Source organism: Bombus vosnesenskii, unplaced genomic scaffold, assembly GCF_011952255.1.
Source record: "Bombus vosnesenskii isolate JDL3184/JDL3185 unplaced genomic scaffold, Bvos_JDL3184-5_v1.1 scf7180000013295, whole genome shotgun sequence".
In the NCBI taxonomy this organism is placed as follows: domain Eukaryota; kingdom Metazoa; phylum Arthropoda; class Insecta; order Hymenoptera; family Apidae; genus Bombus; species Bombus vosnesenskii.
The window spans coordinates 1,969,668-1,980,117 of NW_022882946.1; the positions used below are offsets into that span (position 1 = coordinate 1,969,668).

General features: G+C 33.5%; 1 protein-coding gene across 1 annotated transcript; it reads right to left on the reverse strand.

The window, feature by feature from the left end:
• Positions 1–582: 582 nt before the first annotated feature.
• Positions 583–10,229, reverse strand: LOC117233446 (myrosinase 1). The gene is made up of 9 exons (XM_033493772.1): positions 10,045–10,229; positions 5,206–5,268; positions 4,678–4,793; positions 4,465–4,598; positions 2,674–3,350; positions 2,422–2,572; positions 1,498–1,739; positions 1,025–1,185; positions 583–938 (listed from the first exon to the last, which is right to left on the reverse strand). The coding sequence occupies exons 2-8, from the start codon at positions 5,253–5,255 to the stop codon at positions 1,065–1,067; spliced, it is 1,491 nt and encodes a 496-aa protein (XP_033349663.1). The 5' UTR covers positions 5,256–5,268; positions 10,045–10,229; the 3' UTR covers positions 583–938; positions 1,025–1,064.
• Positions 10,230–10,450: the final 221 nt, after the last annotated feature.

Below are 10,450 nucleotides of genomic sequence, written 5' to 3' on the forward strand. Positions count from 1 at the left end.
AATAAAAACCACGAGCGAAGAGCACGATAAGCAAATTTAAAATCTAATAACCAATTCCGTTTTACCAAACTAACGTCAAACCTATATTTATTTGACCGTGAATGTAAATAGGTATGTATTTTTTCACCTCATTTATATGCAACATACACCTCCATTCGATTGTTTTGTACGATGTTCAACGTACGAAATCTTGAAAGTTACATGTACGATGTTATAAGATAATTACTGGAAAGCAACTGCATTAAGCAGAGAACGATGCGTTATTTTGCTTTTCTCTTCGTTTTCGTTAGCTACTGGTTGTATAGAAATGTGTGTAAACGAGATAGGCACTCGAGCATCTACAAGTCGAATTGGTACCTCTTATCTCTAGGCCTTCGTAGCCGGCGCTTTATCTCGTCCTTGGCCGATTCGAACTTCCAATATGGATAGGATATAAAACGCAACATGGATAAATGTCCGTTAAATGAAGTTTTTCCTCGTGAAGCCGAGAATGTTATTTGATGGCACAAAAAAGGAAAAATCGTATAGTATCGTAAGTCGTTTTCATACAAATAAGAAAATTTCGAAACAAAACTACGAACATAAGATAACAGATTAACTTAATATTAATGAACTTAACGCTTATAGATCAAGGTAAAATTTTACATGTTTTAATATTATTTTTCTATATACATATCACGTTGTTATATACAAACGATAATTTTTTCTGCTCTTCTACCCATCTTTTTACCCATACTTCTTTAATGTTATACATTTTTAAAATTGAAAACTTATTTGCCCTGATGAATTTTTATCCGCGCTGGCTTATAAATTATTAAAACTTCTAGCCGAAGAAAATAAACATGAATGAAGTCAAAGATATAAAATTGTTTCGAAAGATTTTAATGTAAAATGAATAAAAAATATTGACCAAAAAGAAAACTTTTCTGAGAATAAATCTGTGAAAACATCATATAAAAACTTATAAATTATTCTGAACAAATTAATTTATTAAAATGATCGGAATCTTGTACGCAATACTTACGAATATAAATCGTATATGATTTAAGGTGAGCAGAGAGATTTTAACAGCTCCTATCAATTTTTCCAGCGGCTATAACATTTTGCCACCAGGAAGCAGACTTCTTCAATATTCGTGGTCTCTTTGGATCTTTGAAGTCGACAGAGACTATACCAAAATGTTCGCTAGAAATTATAATACGTACTATTAGTCGTTTCCATTGGCATGAATATCCTGTAACTTCTCAAAAAAGATATTTTGCAACATATAAAGTGCAAATCGCTCAGGATACTTGGCTTCTGTATTGATAAATATTAATATGCAGACCTGTATCTTTTATTTAAATCTGTATTTACTGTGTTTCGTGTGTTTTGATAATTAATTAATTTAAAAAAAAATGAATAAATTGACGATGTTAATTTTATATCTACGGTTCTAGACTATTTTATGATGTAAAAAAATCACTGTACTCTCATGTTAATTTCGTGATCGCTTACCTGTATCCCCTGTCCCATTCGAAATTATCCAGAAGCGACCATAACATATATCCTTTTACGTTCACACCATCAACGTGAATGGCGAGAAGCATCTGTCTTAAGTATTCGCGATAGTAAAAGATTCTGTCGTCGTCGTTGAGTGCTCCGTGATCGGAAACACCGTTTTCAGTGATATACATTGGTGGGTTGCCGTAATTTGTCGCCAACTGACGGAGGACATATCGGAAACCTTCAGGTACAACCTGAAACGTGTAACAAAAAATTACTGTAACACGCGTTTTATGCATTAATTATTTTCGTGACATATAAGTAACATATGAATAAACACGTATGTTTGTTTATTAAATTTATCTTAATTTGCACAAAGAAATTTTTACAATTACTAAATTACATGTCGTCTCCTATTACGACAGAAATATAATTATATATATTTATCTATTTCCATAATACCATAATAATCATAATACTTTATGTGTATTATTCATATTTATATTAATTGTTGGTAATTTTTCTGCTAAGAATATAACTATTATCTCGTATAAAGAAAAAGTGTTATTAAAACATAGTGTTAAAATATTAGTTCTAAAATATTCCATTTCCCTATAGGATGAAGGATATAGGACGAAGAAAAATTTCAAGTAAAATTTTCCAGTAGAATTTAAAAAGTTTAAATCGCATCTAATTAAATTTTCTCTCGTAACTCTCGATCAATCTTTATTGCTTTCATAACTCGTATAATATACAATACGATAAAAAATCGCAATTATGAAGTTCGAATCTTAAGAATCTTTTCTTTAATAATTCATTCAAACTCTTTTTATTTATTTATTTTTCTTCTTTATTATTTTCTCTATCAAAAGAAATTAAGATCGTTTTTTTAACTACTCAAGTTGCAAACTCAAGACTCAAATGTAAACAGAATACCTTCAACCAGTCAGTAGCTGACGATTTCCAGAAACTATAGATAGTCTCTATCACTCCTTGGTCATCTTCTTGGGATGGTACACGTCCCATAGTACCAGTTGCAACTAGCCTGGATGTGTAATGATTTACAGCCATAAAGTCTGAGGCTCCACTGTAGCAATAAAAATAATATTAGACATAATTACTGATAGTAGATGTTTGTTTCACCGTACACTCCAATTTCGCCTCAAAAAGAATAAAACAATTCAATACTTTATATATTTGATCCACTCTGCATCGAACGTGGGTAGACGAGATTTCATGTAACCTTGCTCTGCGCTCTTGTTGGCCACCAATTCTTTCATCATAAGTGGATAATCGCCCTCCTTGGAGTATATCGGGTGCATGCTCCAACCAACGTTGAATTGAAAAGACGTTTCCGCAGCATCGGCAGACTCAGGATTTTTCGGCATATAGGCGCTTAAATTGATCAGAACACCAACTTGTCCCCCATAGTTCTTCTTAAATTCACTCTCGTAGATCCTATAGGCTCTGGCGTGCGATTTCAACACGTTATGCATGCACAAGTACTCGCCGAATCCATGTAGAGTTTTACCAGGAGCGTGTATACCAAGACTGTAGCCATTTTTACAAAGAGCGATGGGCTCGTTTATCGGGATGAATTTCTTCACTTTCGATCCATATTCGCGGAATACGACTCTCGCGTAATCGCCGAACCAGTCGACCATTTCATCGTTCAACCAGCCTCCCATTTCTTCTAAAACTTGCGGATGGTCCCAATGGCAAATTGTCAATACTGGTTCGATGTTGTTTGCTATGAGCTCGTTGATCACATCATGGTAGTACTGGACGCCATCCTTGCTGATTTTGTTCGGGAAACCCGTCGGCAGGATTCGTGTCCAGCTCACGGAGAAACGGTACGAATTGAACTGTTGAAATGTAAGAAGAAAATTAGCTGGTTTTGTTACTATCTACATATATCGGCAGTTTTGATGACCAAATATCAGTGGTGACTGGTACTTCGATCCCGAATTTCATGAGTGTAACAGTCACGAATACATGGGTTCTGGATTTCCATGGACCTAATTGGGTTGTTAAAATAGTAAAGTCTAAGTTAGGAGATTTATTTGTGTAAAAGGGATACGTAGTTACGTGAAGATTTATGAGTTCTATTGATCTGAATTTTAACGCGAATCAAAGCAGTATTGAAATAAATTGGACACTATGTGAGAGGCTACAATACAAGTTTGATAGAATCAATGTCATTAATTTAGATTATTCAATTTATTACGATAGTTCTATTGTGCTAAATGTAGAAAAGTTCGAGTCGTATAGAAATGTGTTAAATTATACTGGAAACTGAAACGTGTCACTCGAAAGTGAAGCTTTTTAAATCGAGCAACAACTGGCACGTTTCGAGCAACTCCTTAACTTAGAAGTGACGTTTTGACATATGTAATTCCGTGTAAGTTGGGTGAATTACGTACAGCAAATTCGCGGATAATTCCAAAGGAGGAGGTTTCATTCTTTTCCTATAATATTCAACAATTACAACACGTATCCGGTATAATTAATTGCAATCTAGAGTTACCATTTTGTTGCACATTGTTATAAAATTACTCCTTATCTACTTAAGCTTTCGATCTGATCAGAATACAAAGTGCCTATAAATAAATAAACAGTAAAAAATTTTATTATGTATACGTATACAGCAATTATTATATTGATTCTACTGTATAATATGAATGAACCCATTATTCGTGACATGTTATGATATATATCAAAACAACTTTGCACGCTTAAGCTAAGAAATAAATTTAACCGATTATATCACCAATAGTTTTATAAAATATTACATATTATTAACTAATAGAACATGCGAATAGAGATACAAGGGATCGAAGGAAACAGTTCAACTCAAAGCTACAGGACTGCGAGTAGAATAAGCATTCTAGAGACTATAGTAAACGACGCATTTATACAAAAATGAAGAGCAAAAATAAAAATACCACTGCTATTAGCAGCGTATTACGATATATTTACCCCAAGCTTCTTCAGAATAGCAATATCCTCCTTGTATTGATAATAAGAGTTTGCAGCAATATCTCCCGTGTCGTTGTTGTAAACGCGGCCTCTACCATCATGAACGAATCGATCCCAAGTACTTTCTCCTTTATCTACGTTTCCAACGTGAAAGGAAAATTATTTGAAAAATTCACAGATTTGGAAGTCTGAATTAAAATTTGATCAACCTACCGCTCACATTCCAGGCACCTTCTATTTGATATGAAGCTGTCGCAGCTCCAAAGAGGAAGTTGGGCGGGAATTTCAAATATTTGTCCTGATCTTCTGCATCTTCAGCACATACAGAGCTAAAAAAGAAGGAACATTTAAAAAATGATCGTTTGAAAAACTGTATTGAATCGATCGTTGAAGAGTCGATCGTCACGATTCTAAATGGAAAATTTATTTATTTACTGAATCTTCAGTAACGTAAAAATGTTGAATGTCAATTCTGTGAAACATAGCTAAGTGTAAAACAGAGAAAAAGGTAAATAAAATTGCCTGTTTAAAAGTACGGATTATGAAAATATCGATTAATAGAACGATTGATTATCAAAACATTGATTAATGGAAAATTTGAGAATAGTCATTCGTAAGAAAGATTAAAAAATAAAAATTGGAACTAAACAAAATTTGATATATTTTCACTTAAAAACTTTGTTTCTGCTTAACATAAATATTGGAAAAATTTTCTTAAAGAATAGAAAATTAAGTACTCACATTGCAAGTAGAAGAAGAATGCTGGATCTCAGCGAGAGCGTAGTTGACATGTTTGCTTGAAAACTATAAATGCATTCACAATTCTTACAGCTTGTTTATATATATAACATGTTGCTTCCACATGTTATCGAATCTTATTGATAATACGTAGCTCTTGGAATATTTGTACATTCACGTGTCTACTCACAAACCCTGCATTCAAGTTGATGTGTTTTTAATTTATCATTTTGTTTAAGGATCTTATCAATATCTTCACATAATCTCGATATCTAAATAATCTTCACATTATTCTTTAGATAATTTCTTATCAATTTACTTTATTTTATTAGTCTTTGAAACATTTTATAATATCTCTTTAATAATAACATTTGTAATACTATAAAACACTTCCAGACAAATACATATATATTTCCTCCGATAAACTTCTATGTAAACATATTTGCTTTTTGTTTAAAAAATAAACAAACTATATACATATTTAGACAACTTATATTAAACTACGAATATTAAAACAGACTATGAATTTTTATGCATGTAAAGTATAGTACTGATACTAATATTTAACATCTTGTTATCAACATAAATTTACCAGTAACATTAACCAGTAACTAACGCTTCTTTGGTAAAAAAAATGTCAAGTTCGCAAACTCTACGTAAAAGGCTAATTTGCGTGTGACACTAACGTGGTGTCACAGGACACTAACATTTGGCCTGCGTTTGTTTATACATACGTTGATAGCTGCCGGACGTGAAGGTGTTACGTAAGTGAGGGACATGGCAGATAGAAACAAGACAAACGGACGCATTTAAGAGGCATTCGCCGAAACGCGTCGTTTCTCCGTTCGAAATACCTCGAGAAAAATCATTCCAGCGGGTAATACGTATCCTGACAGGTAATCTCCGCGAAACATTCGGCTATAAGGTTATATAAGCTGGATAGAAAAATACGCGTGGAGGTACGAAAACTTTGTTGCCGCGAAGATACCACCTACCGCCTCCCTTTCTCCTTTCTCCATTTTGTTTCTCGATATCCCGATACGAAATACGTTGTACGTTCGCCGTGCCGTGCACAGGAGACGCAGCTTTACGGCAGTTTGCAAAGAAAGTGGATCACAGGGTATTCTCTTCGGCAGAGGATAGGGAACATTATACGAGCGACAGTCGCTGGAAGAAATCGGGTCCGCCGTAATTCCGTCATGCGAACGACAGTGATTCGAACGTTGCACGTGAATGCAGCCTGCACGTGATCGAGACATACGCAATCAAGGTCGATTGCGGGTAATTTTTTCTCTATTTAAATAGATGAGTGTCGAGGGTTATCTTTAAAGTCGAGTGCTCGACAAACTTTTGTGACAGGGTCTGATAAAATGATAAGAAACATATAAAAGAAATAATTTTATAAATAAGATGTTTGGAATTAAATCGGTCAGCACTATTTTTCCAAAAGCATCTTAATTTTTGTATTGGAATACATGGTTAGTGATCAGTACATATTTAATTCTTTCAATTGCTTGATCCTTCTCCTTCTCGTTATTCACAAATTATTAATAGTTTGCGAATGTTTATGTGCATTTACATTTTCGCGAATACAACTAGAGAAATACAACTAGTAAATAGAAATGTATCCTACCTAGTGAACATAAGGTTCGCTACAACTCAGGTATTATAGGTACTTCGGATATTCTATATATTCTTAACAATGGTATGGGGAACTGAGTGATAGAAAAATGCACGAAATTTGCATAATATGCAAAACTATAGGAGCGTTCTCAAATTTTCTTTCGTGGAGAAAACTTTATTAAATAAATAGTTTTTCAATACTATATCAAACATGGTAATCACGGTAACCATAAAATATACGAAATCAAAGGTTTGGATCGTTTCATAACTATGAGACACAGTCTTATACTCGTAACATACTCGCTACAATGTATTGGGTCGGCAACTAAGAGATTGCGGATTTTGTCAATACCGCCTAATGGCAAAGTCCGCAATCACTTAGTTGCCGACCCAATAATACCGGATGGCGATCGAACTTATTACACAACCTAATATAATAGATGGTCCTTTTTCAAATTTCTTTCTTAGCACAACAATCGCGAAACAGTTGAATTTTATTGATAAAATAAATCTCACCGTAATTCGACGAAAATCTGTTACATTTATTAGAGTAACTGACGTTTTGTTAAAATCTTTTCCTCCACAACGGGAGATTTTCGTCTGATGCTACCGGCGGCGTCTCGATGCCGCTAGAGGAAACGCGATGGAATTTTCTGCGCTGACGTACACCTCCGACCTTCTTAATTGAAATATGATTAAGAAATGTTGCCGCGGCATCCAGAGCTTTCCCATTTTGTTAATTGTCTCGGCTAATTCACCTCTTTCTTGCGGATAATGCGATAAAAACGTTTTCGTCGCGTTTCGGGTCAACACGGAGAAATGTTCGATAGATAAAGTGCTGCCGATTGGCTATGTACGTATATACGATTCTTTGAACTCGCGGAACATTCAGATAGAATTCTACGATACCCTTTCCTATCGCAACTCGATTGTGACGAGAAATTGATCGTGGAAAAATTTTAAAGAGGCTCGATGGTAACAGAGTACGAATAATCAAGCATCGAGCGTTGATTAAAGGTACTTCTTACCGATACAACGTTAAATTGCGAAGAAGAGGTAAGATCTTCCGTATATGACTTATGTGATAGATTTGCTAGGAAAATGACGCAGAGGAAAGTTGAATATTATAAGTTTCTAGTAAAAGAATTGTTTTTTGATATACATATTAGATCGCGGATTACTTTCACAATGCAGCAGGAATTATTACAGTTTCGTCAAGATTTACGATATTTGAAATTATTGGAATTTTATTGTATTACTAATATCCGAATGTAAATTGTCTGGATATTATATTTGGAAAATTGTTTTCTATGAATAACCGTTAAATAATTTCAAGAACGTAAAAACACGCGTATATTATCGAAATTTTGTTATTAAAATGATAAAAATTTCGAAGTGATTCGGCTAATAAGATATTTAATTCATTGGCAGAGGATAATAAACAAAATGATATATTCGTTGTTCATTAAATAAATCTAACGCGTAGAAATTTATTGGCGAATCAGGTACTTTCACTCCATGATAGAAATAATTAATCGAACAATCAAGAAATTAATCTGTGACAATAATTTGAATACAACATTTTTGTCTAATTGTACAAAATATCCTAACAAGTAACAGCAAGTTTTACTCTGTTCTACTCATCCGTTAACATTTATTAATTGATATACTGACCAACATGAAGCAAAAATCAGATAATTTTATGTGTATCGCGATAACGAAGGACGATATTGTAAATGCTGTATTATCGCGTTGCTTGGACAAATGATCGAACTTGAAGATAACATTAATCCTGGCTTTATTTCCCGATTACCGTATGCATTGATTATACTCGAAATTCCACTTATCGTAGGCCAATCCGTTCGTAAAGGACAGCAAAACTGCATTCTATGTCGTCGTTGAATTTATGTTTACGTATCCTCTATACATACTGTTCGATCGAAAATTTATATCGAACAAATCACACGAGCACGATTGATAGAATGACGAAAATGATAAATCGAATAAACGAGAAGGATAAATCAAATAAATGTGGAAAACGGAATGGGACAGAGTTGAAACGAAATAGAACTGTCGTTGAATGATTAAAAGTAAAATAGATGTCACAATACCACGTTGCAACCACAGCAGATACATTCGTTGTATATTACGACGCTGAATATTTGAAGTAACTTTTAAAGAGTATCACCGCTTCCATGCCACGAGACTTTCAGTAGAATTCGTAGACCGTAACATTTTTAGGAAGAAAAATTATTAATGCACCAGTAAGTTTATCTAAAGTTAGTGAAATATAAAGTTTTTCCAAGTTATTCGAGTTTTTAAAAAGAAATTCCGCTGTTGAAACGTATTTCAAAAGGGTGCTTCTGCATTCTCTGTCTACCCTTTCTTCCCTAATAATAAAAATATTCGTAAACGTTATCGTATAAAAAGTTGAATCGATTCCTTACGCAATTATAATTTAACCGCGAATGTGTGTTTTGAAATAATATATTACAAGAACACGATTCCCTCTTTTTCGTGGTTTTCATTTTACTGGATGTAGCCGTCTCTTTTCATTCCTATAAATCTTCCTATTGAATATTTTTCGAAAATAAATTCATTTTCCTTTTCTTATGAATCACTTTTCGGAGCCTCAAAATCTTAAGATGTATTTTTGCTTAAAATCTGTTGCTAAAACTTAGCTACATATATAGTAAAGGCACATCTAAAGAAGAAGAATTGCAGATATACTGAAATGTATGCTAACGAGAAAACATAAGTCGTAGTTAAGTGTTGTACGATTTATAGCCATGATATAAAAAATCAAGAGAGATTGTTTGCATCTTATCGACACATTCGATGTCGACCAACATGCTGCCTGCTTCACTTTATCTTGAAAGCACATCCACCAACTGAGGATTATTATTCATTTATGAGACATTTGAAAGTGCAAAATTGCACAGAATCCACGTAATACGAAAGAATGTCTAAAATATCTAAAATATAGTGATTCCTATAATATTTCGTAGGTGATTCATCGATTCCTTCTACCGAGATACTATCTTTCAGTTGACCGATTAAAATTATTTATTATAAACTTGGCTTATACAACTGCACATCGAACGATCCATAACATAATTGAACAATTAAAGCAAATTCAGAAATCGATTTACATTTAATAGCTTTTCGTTCTTTGATTATTTACATATTAAAGTAAGAAATATTTTTCATTCGAAATACCTTTTGGTGTTCCAAAGATTTTCACAAAATTTGATAATCGATGGTGATCGACAAGTAATCGCTTCTAACGTAAAATCACGAAACCGCAATTTCTTATGAAGCAGTTCACAATAACGTACATTTTTTAGTACAAGTAGACACTCGAGACTGGACGGTGTTACCGAGAAACTAAAACTAAACAATCTCTCCTTGAGGCTCTACTTATATGGATATCTCTATATGTATGAATATACGTGTCTCTGTCACTGGCGCACGCTGACAGAACAATTCTTCAGTGGAAATCGCCTAACAAAGATTATATTCTGTTAAGTTTTGAATAGTTCCTTCATGGTAAAGAAAACTATGACTCAGTAGTTTGTAATATACATACATATATCATTTACATACATATATCACAATATATCAC